Source organism: Xiphias gladius, chromosome 10 (genome assembly GCF_016859285.1).
Source record: "Xiphias gladius isolate SHS-SW01 ecotype Sanya breed wild chromosome 10, ASM1685928v1, whole genome shotgun sequence".
Classification (NCBI taxonomy): domain Eukaryota; kingdom Metazoa; phylum Chordata; class Actinopteri; order Istiophoriformes; family Xiphiidae; genus Xiphias; species Xiphias gladius.
This window is the reverse complement of record NC_053409.1, coordinates 22,538,146-22,554,066: the sequence shown is the minus strand read 5'-3', so window position 1 is coordinate 22,554,066 and position 15,921 is coordinate 22,538,146. Positions and strand designations below refer to the sequence as shown.

At 42.3% G+C, this 15,921-nt stretch overlaps 1 protein-coding gene across 1 annotated transcript; it reads right to left on the bottom strand.

Moving 5' to 3' along the window:
* Positions 1-1,397: 1,397 nt before the first annotated feature.
* Positions 1,398-9,848, bottom strand: wdr32 (WD repeat domain 32). The gene is made up of 7 exons (XM_040137098.1): positions 9,185-9,848; positions 8,001-8,114; positions 7,670-7,867; positions 6,673-6,875; positions 6,071-6,151; positions 5,827-5,972; positions 1,398-4,647 (listed from the first exon to the last, which is right to left on the bottom strand). The coding sequence occupies exons 1-7, from the start codon at positions 9,643-9,645 to the stop codon at positions 4,276-4,278; spliced, it is 1,575 nt and encodes a 524-aa protein (XP_039993032.1). The 5' UTR covers positions 9,646-9,848; the 3' UTR covers positions 1,398-4,275.
* Positions 9,849-15,921: the final 6,073 nt, after the last annotated feature.

The window sequence follows — 15,921 nt, the reverse complement described above, 5'->3', positions numbered from 1 at the left end:
GTGGCTCTTGATGAAAAAGTCCGAGGATCACCAAAGTAACCAGGAATCGTCCTCTGGGAACCATGAACATCTGTACGAAATTTCATGACAATCCATCTAATAGTTGTTGAGATACCCGTAGTTGAGTCTGGACCAGGTTGGGAACCACATGGTTAGAACAAATTGCCTGTTCTTGGGTAGCTCATGACTTTGACCGCCATCTAGTGGTTATTTCTCAGCTGTGCATGTGTGAAAACTTTAATATCGGAATCCGTAAAATATTGAGAAGCAAAAAATTTTGGACCCAAGCACCAAACACTCGGCAGTGCAAAAGAAGCTTAACTTTTATTTCAGTGATAATAAGTACCATTTTAGTTCGTTGTCGGGATTACTTGCCGTGTATAGCCATGTAGGAAACAACAGTGCGAGCATTCAACACGTTTCTGTCTCTTGTCCACCCCCCTCGGCTGTGAGGTGACGGTGCACAGATAACGACAGAAGAACTACAGAGAACATTCAATCAACCCACAACAAAATACAGGTTAAAACCCAGAACAGGGCTGACGACAAAAAAAAAAAAAAAAAAGAACAAATTCATAAAAATGAACCCAGGTTTGTTTTTTTTTTAGTTGCTATACCTGAAGTGAAAATGGCAGATAAGACACTTCTCTCCGAAGAGCTTGTGGATATAAGTGAAATAAAAGCAGCAGTGAATATACAGCATGGCTGGACATTTAACCTTCAGCTCAGTCAATTTAAAAAAAAAAAAAAGAAAGAAAAAAAAACCACTATAAATGTAGCAGTCTATTAATGAAATTATTCTTGAGTATTACTTAATGCCTGTAAGTTGAGAAGTTGGTTATTCCAGAAGAAGGAAAAAAAAGTCCCTGAATTGACTGAACTGAAAGTAAAAAAAGAAAAAAAAAAACACGACTCAATTTGTCACACACACTAAACAACACACATTTTGAGCAGTTAACTGAGGTACAAAGTGTTAAAAGCATCCTTCCTCTTACATACAGGACCGCGTTGTGACTGGGAATTAAGTCACGTCTGTGTTTAGACATCTTCATCTTTTCGACTCAAATCTCTCAATAACTTACTTTTTTGTCCCCCCCCCCCCCCCAACGTTTTGGAAAACACGACTATTACACTTTCCTGCTGCGAGCTAGTTGAGAACACTGACGTCTATAATGCTGCGTTCACCTCGTATCTTGTAAAACCGCAGCAGCCGAGCGTACAAGACCCTTCACTTTCGGCCCCCGACTGCAGCCACACTTTACGCTGCTGCAAAGGGATCGGAGTGGTAACAGTCTTCTCTCCTAACTCTCCACGGGGGAAGCAAATAAGCGCATTTCCAAAAATGTCAAACAGTTCTTTTGCTTTTTGCCAGTTGTACAGAATTTTTTTTTTTTTAATCCAAAGCACTGTCTTGCCCACGCAAAACACATTTTGGCATCTGACAGCTCCACACAGAGCATCACCCTCACATAAATAAGAAAGGAGAATCTTCATAAAGGCTGGTATGCATAGTAGGATACGCTTAAGTCTATCTATTGTTTATGCAACAGCACATTACTATCTATTCTGCAGTCAGTCTGTATGTACTGTAACCAGTTTACGTTAAGGTGTAACATCCACACATGTTCTTGGCTCTTACAGCAGCTATACTACACTGGTTGTAAACCCAAAGCATCAACAGTGGTTAAACAGTCAAAGCTATTCTGTTGCTAGAAGCAAATAAAAAAAAAAAAAAAGGCCCGGTTGGTCACCTTTATGACAACATAGCAAAAGTTTGAAATTGGATGAGATGATGGGAAAAGAATCAAATACTGAACAAAACGAGGTACGTGGTTCAGAAATCGAGTCGAATGTTTTCTTGGCAACAATCCCGTGAACATGAAACCAACAATGCTGAGGCAAATTCTTCTGCCAAACACCGCCGGCCGAAGAGTCAGAAAGCCACTGAGGGGGAGGCTGGCAGTTTTTCTATGCTTTTCTCATTATGAACAAATCTGTGTTGTCTGCGAGGCCAATTACTGATGCCACAGTGCTCCATTGTTTGTCCGAAAACTATTAAAAACACATCAGCAAGTCACTCCGTTGCACTGGCCAACATTTTCCTTCATTACTGAACATGGACACACTGGTTTATTCTGACTTAATCCAACATACACCATCCTGCTGCTGAAATACTCACCAGTGCACCGAATGTGTATTGATCTGCTGCTGAAAGTAGTCCCCAAGAACTTCACTATTTACTCCTGTTTGATTTATGTTTGCTAAAAACTACAGCGCCCAGCTGTGTTAGGGAATTACTGAACCTTTTTTGCTTTGTTGTTTTTTTTTGTTTGTTTGTTTTTTTTTTAAAGAAAAATGAAACTACATATTTGTGAGCTGTTTTTACATCGTCAAATGGAACCAATGGGCTTGGGTTGAGTGCCACAGACTGACTAAGGAAATCATAAAGTACTGAGAGACGGGAAAACTTTCTGTGAATCCATAACTTTTTTTTTTTTTTTTTCCCCCCTCAGCCTTATCTTTTAGGGAGAAGATGTGTAATTATGAATGCTGTTTTCCTTGAAAATCGTGCTATACTGGTTTGTAAAGAAAGAAGGTCTGGAAAAGGTCCAGGGTGGGATACTTTGAAAACTGAGATGGTGACAGCAGCTGGACTTTTCTACCGTCCAGGTGGCATGAAGTTTCCATTCACAGGCTTTAAGATAAAAACACAAATTGTGGAGAGAAATGAGAAAGCGATTCCTATGTAGCTAGTCCAAGCGCGGCCTAAACAATGGCGAGTGACCATAGAGTCAAATGAATCAAACACCGTGCCATAAGTAGTGCTGACATTAATACACCAATAAAACCACTAAAAAATCTTTTAAAGACTATGAAAGTGAAAACAGGGAACAGATGGGGGGAAAAAAAAAAAAGGTACAGGAAGTAAGAAGTGGAGAAACCACCGTCCATGTGCGCAGGAGAAAGGCGTTGATGATGAGGTCCTTTAAGTCGGGGGTCAAAGTTCAGATTGTTTGAGCAGAGAAGCAGCACCTGAAGAAAAAGGCATGAGCAGAGCGGAGTAGCTGAGAGCGACAGGATCCGCGGCGGAGGACGCAGAGTCAGGACGATCAACGACAGTGCAGACGACAGACACGAGCGCCCGTTTCTTGTTTGTCTGGTTAGAATTAATGGATCAATATATCCGTTTGCATCCTTAGTGTTTTTGTCCCGAGGCAGCAACATCTAGGTGTGCTGAGTCTCGAAATAGGTTAAAGTTTTCTACTGCTATTGAGACCAAAATTAATCTTTAGTATGAAAAAGAGCCATAGATGACCTGTAGAGTTTTTTGTTGTTGTTTTTTTCGACTGATGCCATGTTGCATCTCTCGATTTAACGATCAAGAGCTTCAAGGTTTGGACTTCAAACCCTCTCCTCAGTGTGAGTCGAAGTCTAGTTTGCAACACCCAACTGCCCTTTTTTGTTTCGTTGCCTCAAGGTCTTTTTTTCGTGTTTAGGGTCAGACAGGCTAAATGTTTCCATCCAGTGCTGCAGCCTGGCCGGGGGGCCAGAGCCGAAGTCTCCGATGTCTTCTCCTTCTTTAAATTTTTTTTTTTTTTTTTCTCTCTCCCCCAAACAAACTCAGTCTGCTTCACAGCTGCAGACCTGGGTCTAGAAGTGCTTAAAGTATCGATATTTCAGGTTTACTTTATCCTTATTAGGTGCCAGATGGGTGGGGTTTTCATTAAGGTTCAGAAAATTCACATTATTGAAATATTTTAATTATAAGTATTTTTAAAGAAAACTTCAGCCTCCAAGAATACTGACGTTTAGACCATGTGTCCCACTATTTTAAATACATGCATGCATACATCCCACCCATCTGGTCCGCTGAGCACTTTAAAACAAATGCTAGGAAATGTTATTTAGGGCTCCTGCATTTTGAGAATTGTTTAAAAATGTAATTTCCTCTGATGGTTTTGATATAATTTATATTAAATGATACTAAAGAGACCATATCACTCTGTGGATAAATACTAGTTCTGCACAACAAATATCTGCATATATTAGATGACAAGGGTCTAATATGATAGAAAATATTTAGTTGTACAAACAATATATTGGGGCAGTGCAATATTTTTACAGATTTTTTGTGCAACTATCAAAGTTATAAAACCTGGAAAACACTAAATGCTTCTGCAATATCTCTCCAGGCTTTCCAGGTCTCTGCAGGAATCCTGATTAGTACTTCTCTACCCAGGTCTGCAGCGCGCCGCTCTTTGACAGCATCGGGTGCTAGAACTTGGGCTGGTAAAGGGCCACACGTCCACTGAGGCAGCCCGAGGCCAGCTGGCAGTGTGTTGGGGAGAACTTGGTGGTGAGCACCACGTCGCTGTGCGAGTAGATGGAGCGGATCTCCCTGAGGCAGCTGGTCTGGACGGGCAGGCAGTCGGCCAGCTCGCCGCAGCGCTCGTCGAAGGCCAGCAGGCGGACACCGTAGCCATACGGCGAGCAGATGAGCCGTCCGTCCGGGCTGAAACACAACTCCTTAATGTAGCCCCGCCCCACGTTGGCCTCCTCGATGTAGTGGGTGAGGCGGAGGGAGCAGCGGGGGGAGACGAGCGGGCGAGTGGGCGCTCCCTCCTGGAACTCGTACACACACGTCCACTGGAGAGAGAAGGGAAAAAAAGATGGGGGAGCATGTGGGGGATATTAGTCAGCGTCACACCAGGTTCTGAAAGTATTAATAACGATGGTGTCATCGCTGGAAAGACGCTTGACGTTGGTCCAGGAACCACAGCGACACCAAACAGCCATCAGTGGGCTTTTGTTTGTGATGAGAACATCATAATCACATGATCATCCAACAGCAGGACTGCACTGACGGCAAACAGTAAATTAACTGTATTTAAAATGGTTTAACGTGACCCAATTTTAGGTCCTGGTGAGGTTATTTGAAAATGAACGAGGACACACAAAGTACAGTACATACATGAATTAGGAGCAATCTCCACAAACAACTGCGTTAATAAGGTTCAATCCAATCCAATTCGACCCATTTTACAGAAAACTAACATTTGGTCAGAATGAAAACCCGCACAAAGACAACTTTGTCTAGAAAAGCAAAGGTTTTCTGCATCTGATCTTTGAGTGAGCAGGGCATGAAATGAGTCCTTAGCCTAGGTATTGAAACCTGTCAGATACTGAAAGGACTTTGCGTTGAATAGATTCGTTTCATCTGTACATCTTTATGATCAGAACATTTCTGATTTAAGATCAAATTTAGCCCCTTTTAGACTATTTTATGCAGGCAAAGGTCTTGTACAACTACTTGCGTTTTAACAACATTTAACACGAGACCCTTCAGTTTCTTCTGAGTTGTGTAAATAAAACACGTTTATATTTTTCAAAGTAAGGTTTCTAAAGGTTGGTGACAGCTACCTAATAATTACAGCCCATGTAGCTACTTTCAGAGCAATCTTACTGGTATCCAAATTAAAGCAGGAGTTAATTTTTTTTTTATGTCAGTTACCGGCCACCGGACGTCAAGAGCAAGAGCACAGGACGGTTCAATCTATAGTAACAGCTGTGAATTCAAGCTGACAACAGGTGCCGTACTGCACAAAGCAGCAAGCTACGGACTTCAGGGTTCAGACGTCCTGAGGGCGAGTGATGACAATGATGATGCAGTTCCTATAGTGCACCAACAGAGGTCAACAGAGGTCATAAATTACATATTAGATCTAGATGAATAAAAAGGTATCTCGCTTCGCTTTCAGATCTATAAAAATGAAGAGAAAACCAGCTTCGAGGTAAAAGGTGAATCTGCAGCCAAATGTCTCTCACCTCCTGGTCGTCCATGTTGCTGGAGCAGCGGATCAGCGTGGCCCAGCCTTTCGGATGGAGCTGCAGGGAGGTGATGCAGTTCCCTCGGTCCCTCTCTCCAGGGATCTCTGGAGTCAAAACCTCCAGACTATTCCGGGGAGAAAGACCTGCAACAAAAAAAAAAAAAAAAAAAAGGTTTTTGATAATTTCATAGTCTAGAAACCTCATTAGTTATCCATTCAGTTTTGTACCATGACTGTCTGACCTTCTCTATGAGGGTGGATCTTGCTGGAGTCATTTCCATGGCGAGGAGTTCCAGCCGACCTGGATGCTGACGTGCCCCCATCTGCAGAATCACATCAGGGTCGAAAGTCATTTTCTTTAAACTGGAAACTGATCAGTTTAATATTTGGTCTAGAAAACCTCAAAAAGTTAACGGAGACCAAGGTGATGCATTTAAACAGCTGACTTAATTTGAACAACAGCCAAAATACCCAAACATAAAAATTATATCAAATGGAGAAAATCAATTCTTTGTATTTATCAAACTGTAATCAGCAAATATTTTGTATATTTACCTTATATTAAGGACTAAAAACAATTACTCAACACTCAAAGCAGCTGATTAATTATTTCTTAATCAAGTAACTGACTGATCAGTCACTTATTTTGGCACAAAAGCAGCGTAAGCTTAACAAAAAGGAATCAACTCAGTAAGAACAGTAAAAAGTAGAAAAGGTAAACCAAAAAGACAACATAGAGATTAAAGAAAAGCCACAAAATATCTGGGAATTTTTCAGTAATAAAAAATAATTGTCACATGGCCACTGTGTTTTTTTAAATTGCAAAGAGAGACTTTGATCTGACCTGAGCTGAGGGGAGTCCGTCGGGCTCGCAGCATGCGGTAGCTGCCCACCTCGAGGGACTGGGTGAGGTCCAGGTCGTGGAGGATGAGCAGGTACCCTGAGGAAGTGGAAATGAGCATCTTGGAACAGTCGGGTGTCAGACGCATCCTCATTAGGTAGCGGGTGTGGAAGAACTTTTTGTGTGGGCAGCCATCCTCTGTAAACCTGCAGAGGGAAAACAATTACAGAAGGCTCAACAGGCAGACTTCTTGCAAAATCTGCTGCAATTTTTGCTTTTTTAAGGTTTGATAGCTATCAGACATAATGTGGGGAGTCACTGTTCAACAACAAGCAGGTTTTGGACCCAAAAAAGAAAGATCCCCTAAAATGATTTGTCTTGATTTGTCACAAATTAAAGAAAATTTTGAATCATCACCTTTGGGTTTTTCTTCAGGAGATAAAATCAGGTTTTCGGGGTTGAGTTATAGCCAAATAAATGTATCCACCTTAAAAGTTGTAAAGTTACAGGTTTTATTTGATGGAGAGATGAGGAAAGAGACTGATAAAAAGTCAGTGATATATTGGTTGGGGTTTTATGTGCAGCCGCTGGTGCAGCCTGACGTAACTGCTGCAGCAGGCTATTTTCCAGGTGGCAAAAGCGACGGGATCTTGACCCCAAAACATGAGACAAAAATTAATTTTCCCGCATTTAGCTACTGGGATTAGCATTGAAAAAAAAGAAAAAAAAGAAAAAGATGACTAGTCGATTGAAAGAAAACTAACTGAAAGCACTTATGATAATCAATCATCTTGATAATCAATCAATGAATGTGGCCTTATAATCAAAAAATCCGCTTAATGTATACACGATATATATACACAAAAACTTTAAAGCGCTTGTCTGCTCACTCAAAGGTGCAAAGAACACAAAGATGTAATCCCCACATTCACCTTTAGATCTTCTCTCTCTCATATTTACTTTAAGATGTACAGGGCGCACACTATAAATGATGGCCGACCTGTTAGTGTCCCATGTGATGACGTTGCCGTCGAAGCCAGACGTGACGAGGAGACGAGTGTTGGTGTCGTACTCGATGTTTTTCACCCAGCTGGCGTGGCCGTGCAAGGAGCAGACCTTTGAATTCAGCTTACGGAGGTCCCATAATGCAATCGTGGTGTCGTCAGAGCAGGTGGCAAACAAACGATTGTCCAAAAACCTGTAGGGCAGAGACGGTCCAAGAAAAACCTTACGTTACGTTCTCAGCTGACATGAATCTGAAGGCTCTTACCGGCCTCCGCGCTCGACCAGTAACGGCGGTTTAAAAGGATCGTGTTGGCATCCTAATGCACCTTATGTTGTTGACACAGTCCTCGTGGGCCTCCGTCAGGGTTTTGATGTGTCTGGACGAGATGGGATCAAACAGCAGGACTTCAGTCTGCTCGCAGGCCACAGTCAGCACAGACCTAAGCCGAGCGGACACACGAATCGGAGACACTCATGAATCACACAGGAGAAGGAAAGAGTTGAACTTTCTGGCCGTGTGACAGAAGACATTTTAATTGTCCCCAACGTGTGGACAGACAGGACACCATTCTTGGATTTATGACACTGCTGGGATCGAGATCAGTGATGTGGAGTTACATGAAAAGATCATTTAATACGGTGACATCCTGCCCGTCAGATGATAAAACAATCCCCAACATAAGGAACTGATCAGCAGACAGAGACACATTTCCGGAAACTCACGTTTTGTCAGCTATACACTGTCTAGTCTACCGGCAAAAAAACAAAGGAGTGAATAACCCAGATTTCACTTACACCTACGCACCACTGCATCCCTGACCTTGATGCATGAGCAATAACGCAAATACGATTATTAAAACTGTGCCATGACCATGAAACCAATTTCCTCATCTACGCTCAAAGATGGAGAGGTCCAAAGGGTGAGCAAAAGTGCAAACCCTTCAGGAAGACCTCACTGTGAACGCAGGGCATGTGTTCGCCACTTGATCCAGACTGGACACAGCTTGACCTGGTTTGGCCGCAGGATTTGTTTCCTACATCTGCTGTCCGGTCCCCGAGGCTTGTACCCGGGGTGTGCTCATCGGCCGTACTCACTGTGACCGGCTTTTGCGAGACCTTTTGAGGTTTTGTTTAGAGAAATTCAAGACCCTCAAGTTGTCGTGTTTTGGTTTTAAGGTTAGGTTGTTAAATTGACAGTTTATGGCAAAAAAAAAAAAAAAAATGTGCTTGTGAACTATTGCTATTTCGACATGAATATCAAGCAGCCGGTTTTCCTCGGCATGCATGTGAAGGGATCCTCGGATGGTGAAGTCCAGAGAGAGGAAGCATTATGAGGGTGAATTTAATGTTGAAATTCAAGCACTTTCCAGGCCACGTATCCAGACTTTCTCAAACCCCCATCGCTGCGCTGTTTCACATTTCAAAAGATATTTACAGGAAAGTGGGAACCCTGTGAACGTGAACTCCGGGTGAGAGGCCTAAAATGTGGACGCCAAAAAGTTTGCCTTACCCGTCCGGGGAGTACTCCAGGTTGAACACCGCACCGTGGGTCTGAGTGCTCAGGTTGACAGACTCCACAGCCGGATTCATAGAGCAGTACAAACTGGTCATTGTCCTGAAGTTATCCCTAGCTGGGTCTACAAACACCCCTCGTCTAATAGTCCTGCTCTGCAGCCAGGAAAACAGGCTATGCCCCCTCTCGGTGCCGGAGCCCCCGCCGCTCCCTGCGTGCGGCTCGGCGGTCGGCTCGCCACGGGGCTTCCCCTCCTCCGACGCCGGGGACGTTGCGCTGCGCTCCAACCGGTCCGCGCTGCCCCCGGGCAGCGAGGGTGTAACCTCCCGAGCGATGTCATCGTCCTCGTCCGAGTCGTCGATGTCGGGGTCCTCCTCTTTGTCGGAGACGCTGCCGCCGTCGGGCCTGTCCTGCGACTCGTCGGCGTCCTCGCTGGCGCTCTGGTGCTCCGAGCTCATTGTAGCGGCGTCCGCACAGCCGTTTTTGTTTCGGGGGCGCAGCGTCTCGGCTCAACGGCGAAACGTAGACTGACTCCGGTCACCTACCGAGCATGAAACCGTGCCTGCCGCCAGTCCTTTAAGGTGTCATGGCAGAGGATTTTGGCTGCATACGTTACGTTACACAAATTATACTTTGCCACCAGACTTGGCAGCGCCTTATCGCCGCGCGTCAAGTTAAACACGGTCAGATGAAACGCGACCGGAAGAAGATAGATTTAGCCTTCAAAATAAAAGAGGAGATTTGTTTTTCGAACAAATTGTACGTGTGCGTCGGGACATTCAAAGCAAAACAAACTAAAAAATCACTGCTTAATTAATTTTAATCGCATTTTAGTTCATGTTGTGAGTTAAAGTACGTATTAACACATCCATTTTCAACAATAGATATTTTAAGTCGAAGTGCCCGGACGGAAGTTGATTGTGTTTCATTCCGACTAACTTGACTACTTTCTACTCACCAAAACAAATGCGAAATCGAAAGAAATGACGAAGTTCCGCTTCCTCGTCCGCTTTCAGAACTCGTCGTAGGCCGGTTGCTGCCACCTGCTGGATAAACGCCGCCATTACGTTTGTGTTCCGTTTCTTTTTTAAACAAATTTGGGGTTTAGTGTAATGTATCGGCCTCTGTCTTAGGAGGTACGGCCGTGTTGTATGTGTGGATTCTAACGACATCCACACTGATTACTTGATAAAGCTATCGTGTCTGTTGAATTAAAAACTTTCCGTAAATTCTATAAATTAAAAAAAAAACTTGAAAGCTTCCCTCCTATTGGGGAACGTCATGGATCAGACTGAAAACTTCACGGTCTTTATAATTTATTCTACATAGCATCTTTCCTGCTTTAGGGGTTCGGGGTTTCAATTCACCCTGTACCGTTGTCCCGGTTTCCCCACAGTGTTTCATAGCTGATTAATTTTAACCATTAATCCATCTCTGTTATCTAACTAATTCAACCATTTATCGATTAGCTCACTATTTTAACACTTGATTAATAAGTTAGCTATTTATATCAACTGCTTATCCATTACTTTAAGCTAACAATTTTAACCATTTACCCATTACTTTAACATAACAATTACCACTTTTTATCCCTTACTTTAAACGGTTTAAATCATTTCCCATTACTTTTAGATAATTACTTTTAGCATTTGGCTGTCACTTCTAGCTAACTATTTCAACCATGTATCCATTACTTTTAGCTAAATAATTTAACATTTTATAAATTAATTGTAGCTATGTATTTCAGCCATTTTTCCAATACTTTTAACTATTTATTACTTTAGCTATCTATTTCAACCAGCTATCCTTTAGCTAACTGCTTATAGACCTCTCTGCTTAGTTCCTATCTAGTTTTCATGAACTCTCAATTTGCAGCTACTCCACAATCTTTCCACCTACCCCTGGCAACTGTGAAAGTACCCCCCTGGGGTACAACTGCCCCTGACTGGGAATCACTGAGCACATGTAGCCTCAATCCACTGTTGCTAAATCCTATTTGTTCCTACCCAGGAGTGCTCTGTTGGGTAAAGTACTCCGCATTGATGTGGATGGAAGTGACTCCGGAGGGAGGCAGTGCAGGATCCCCCCGCTAACCCATTCCTCGGTGACCCTGATGCTCGGCCAGAGGTGTATGCATATGGGGTCAGAAACATGTGGAGACCCCGTCAGCCGCTACGGCAGGGGCAGGATATTCTGTGGAGATGTTGGTCAAAACCGCTACGAGGAGACTGACATTATCGTGAAGGGAGGAAACTATGGATGGAGGGCAAAAGAGGGTTTCGAGTGCTATGATATGAAACTGTGCCACAACTCCTCCCTGAGTGAGTATTTTCCCTTCCTGTGAAACCTCCGCGATGATAAAAATCAAAAGCTATTTTCTCTCTCGTTGACACTTTCACCAAGTTTTATTTCTGCCATAATGTGTCCTTTTCAACCCAGTTTCGATGCTCCAGATTTTCAGTTAAAAACAGTGCATCTTTCTCTGCCACAACAGATGACGTCGTGCCTATATTTGCATATAGCCATCATGTTGGGAAGTCTGTGACAGGGGGATATGTGTACAGAGGATATGAATCACCCAATCTGAACGGCCTGTACATTTTTGGAGATTTTATGAGTGGGTAAGATTGTGCTGATCTGAGCCAGATGGTTTACTCCAACCGTTGGGTAAAAAAAAAATATTGATTTTCTGTCTTTTCAGCAGTGAAGTGAAAGCAATCTTGTTTTTTGCAACTTGTTTTGTCAGCTGTTGTGCATTTATTGGAAAACCTGCGCATATTTTCAAATGAATTCAAGACACATCACTCGAGTCGTTAATCACAACGTTATTTACCTGAAATATGACTTTGGTTCTAGTGTCTGTAATGATCCACTGACATTTTAATACTCCATATATATTTGCTTTGTTTCCATTTTTAAATCAGTACAGTACTCATTTATGTTCCAAGCTGGATTTACTTGAGGCTTAGACCCCGGCCTTGACTTGAGAGTTAAGACCCAAGACTTTTGAGAATGACTTAAGACTTGAGTAAAGCTTGGTTAGACAATTTGAGGAGAGAATGGTACGAGTTGTTGTACTTGCCATCATCTAATTTGTCTTCATGAAAATCTCTGGTCCGGCTTATAATGGCTCTTTATTACAGGAATAGTTAGACTTTTTTTTTTTTAGACATTTTTGGAAATACGCTTATTTACTTTCCTGACAAGATGGAGACAAGAAGACTAATACCTCTCTCATGTCTTTATAGTAAAGATCAAGCTACAGCCAAAAGACGGTTAGTTTAGCATAGTATAAAAATCACCCCACCAGCACTGCTAAAGCTCACTGATTATCACGTTGTATCTTGTGTGTAAAAACAATAATTCACTTTCTTACGGGGGGGGGTTATGTGCCAGACTATTTCTCTGCCAGTAGCAGTGGTGCCCTGCAGTCTCCACTGGTTGCCGGGCTTTTGAATAGATAAACCAAAGGAAATAGTCTGGCACGTAACTCCTCGTAAAACTTGCAGCCGTTTCCCCCTATTTCCAGTCTCTACGCTTGGCTAAGCTAACTAGCTGTGGGCTGTAGCTTCATAGTTGGCATAAAGACAAAAGGGGGGTGTTGATCCTGACTCTCGGCAAGAAAGCAAATAAGGGTATTTGTGTAAAATGTTTAGTACTTGATGTGATGGAGATTCATCTTTGGCAAGAGCTACACTTCATTCAAAAGGGAGTAATGGATTACAGAGTTTCTCCTACTACTAAATTGTAAAAATACTGGTTTCTTAGTCTTGGTTTTAGTGGTTGTTTCTAGTTTTCAATAATGGTCTGTACGCTTTTCTGTGGATTTTGCATCATCCTCACAAGAATACAGTTGAGAGACGAAACAATTAATTCCTGCTTTAAATGTGACCCATATTGGTCGGCTATAACAATATAAGTGATTATATTGCCAATATACTGCCAATTTTGCAGTCGGATAATGGCACTAGAGGAAGATAAGACAACAGGAACATGGAAAGAAAGGAGTGTCTGCATGGGTGATACGAAAACGTGCTCTTTTCCTGGACTCATCAGTCATCACCACAAGTTCATCATCTCGTTCGCTGAAGATGAAGCAGGTAACATTTCTTCATTTTCTCGCTGCCTTTAGCACTGGATTTTCAGCAATGCAACACTACTGACAACCCTTTTCTGTTTTGTTAGGGGAACTGTATTTTCTTGCCACTTCGTTCCCCAGTTCCATGTCTCCTTATGGAACCGTTTTCAAATTTATGGATCCCTCCAAGGTAGTGTATCAATATCGGCTTGTCACAAATCGTGCATCTTTTGCTTTGGATCATCTTCATAGATTCATACATTTTTGCTGCATTCACCTCCTATCAAATTGACCACAAGAACTTGTTGCCCCGCCTGGAAAAACAACCTATATCATCTATCAAGTGATAAGTGGGACACATGGGGATTTTGTTTTCTGTAGGCTCGTATTGTGGTATTTTGAACGACTAACACGGGGAGTAATTTGGGTGAATTCATATTGAAATGGTTACTGTTAGGATACTAGATTGTAATGTAACTTGAAAACAAGTTACAAGCAATTTTTGCTCTTTTAGGAACTATCAACACAAGTTCAAGAGCTCAATCTCAATGATTTTTTCAGGTCAAGAAATACATGTAACAGCCTCTGTCTCATCACAAATATCCATCACAGAGAACTTAAATGATACGTTTAGTGCTGGATTTTATTTTAAATAAATCGATACGTTCCAGGCCAACAATGCATGTAAAGGCCGGACCGTATTATTCTCACACCAATACTTTCAAGGATTTTCAAGGCATTTGAAAGAGCTCTGCGGCATGAAACTCACCAGATCAGAAACTCTCATGAACATTAAGTTGTTGTAAGAAAAAAAATCAGGATTGACAACAATAATTCTTTCTTCACCTTTCTGGGGGAAAATCTGCATAAATGTGTATCATATTTTCTCCTAAATCTAATGAAGATGAATTTATTAGCCAATTTAAACTTTAAACCTTAAAAAATACACTGTCGCACCTGTGGGACGTTCTTGCCTTGGCAGCGCTACTTTAGGTGTGTTTTGGTCTGTACCGGACTCAATCTTCAGACAACCTTGACAAAGTCTCCTGATTCCATCTGTGCAAAACATTTTAGGATCCTGTATCACTGCAACAGCGGTTTACCAGGTTAGCAGGTTAGCGCACAGAAAATTCACTCGCTACCTTTTTATTTGTATGTGTGGCAAGGCACATGTTCAAGGGCTAAAAATTCAACACCATTTTCACCACAAGATTCCGGTGAACAAAATGCACCCAAGCTTTAGTCCAATAAACGCGTTGTCATGGAGAAAGAGTCCAACAACTTGAATAGTTTTGTTTACAGCTGCTTCACTGACTGAGACCAGGATTATGACTGTAATCAAAAGGGTTAAAGAGCAATAACCTTTTAATTTTGGGTCCATTTTATGCACAAAAATAAAAAAATGGGGGTGACCGGTTAGAGGTTAGAACTTTTCAAGCTCTGCAGGAAAGCTCCTCCAGGGAAATGTAAGCAGAAGCCGCTGCCTGTCAAAGCGAGGGGGAAAAAGCTTCCATTTGTGCCCAGGGAATGTAAGTTTACCTTTGCTTTTTTTAATCACTTCTTCTCCTTAGAGCTTAATCCGTTACTTTTATGCTGTCCATGTACCAGACTTCTTTAAGAAACCATTTTACAAGATCTATACTGTATGTATGTATTAGAACATCTCAAATAGGTTTGGAACCAAAATAAAGAAAAAAAAACACTGTGTCAAACGTAAACATTAGAAAGTTCCTGTGTGTGTGTGTGTGTGTGTGTGTCTCAGAAGCTCTCTGTAATTAAACTCAACACCAGTGATCTCAACTGACGCACACACTGAGGTCACGTGAAGCTCACAATCCAGAATTCTTCCCTGCTGCTAATCCACATTATGTATTTTCATGATTCCTGAACAGAGCCATAAATAAATGGCACTTTCGTAGCTTTGTTGTTTGGGTTATGATGAAGCAAATGTTACCCAAAAGGGTATCCGCCCTCCAGTCAACTACTGCCGTGGCTGCTCTCGTAAAACACGTAACATAAAAATGACATAACACGACAAAACAAACATATCACACCATAGCAGGACATGACACAAACATACCACACTGAACCATGACGTACAACATAACACACGTCGTGTTATGACACAAGCATGAGAGGCCGTGATAACGTAGTCGTTCGGCATTCTGCAGATTTCCACCAAATCCTGCATTCACGACTGAGGCCATGCGCTCCACCATGACATGACGTAACTCACAGATAAAGATTATACCATGCCAATTTGTAACTCGACACGAACTAACTATACTATGACATGACATAACATGGCATGATATAAACACACTATACCGCGACACGACACGGTTTGACATAACACAGGACTACATGTTTCAGTCCCTTGCGTAGGCAGGTTCCTAGCTCGGCTCCTGGCACAGAAATGGTAGCGCCCACATTTTCCACGAGAACTTACTAATTTTTGAAAGCCTGTTTCAAACTGAGGCTCAATAAAATATAAGTATTTCATTCCAGGTTTTGGGACCCTCTCATATTGCAGGGCTCCAAGTCCTCATTTCCGACCCACATCACGGTAAGTCGACTATGCGTCCTCGGTATGCTGTAGTGCGTGCTGGGGCTCTTTAAACCACAGGACCCTCACAAATGACAGACCTTCATAACT

Coding starts and splice junctions, on each gene's coding strand:
- wdr32 (XM_040137098.1), bottom strand. CDS start 9,645: ATGAGCTCGGAGCACCAGAGCGCCAGCGAGGACGCCGACGAGTCGCAG. Junction 6,876..7,669: donor ATCACATGGGACACTAACAG/GTCGGCCATCAT, acceptor TTCCCTCTGCAG/GTTTACAGAGGATGGCTGCC. Junction 5,973..6,070: donor GATCCACCCTCATAGAGAAG/GTCAGACAGTCA, acceptor TTTTTGTTGCAG/GTCTTTCTCCCCGGAATAGT.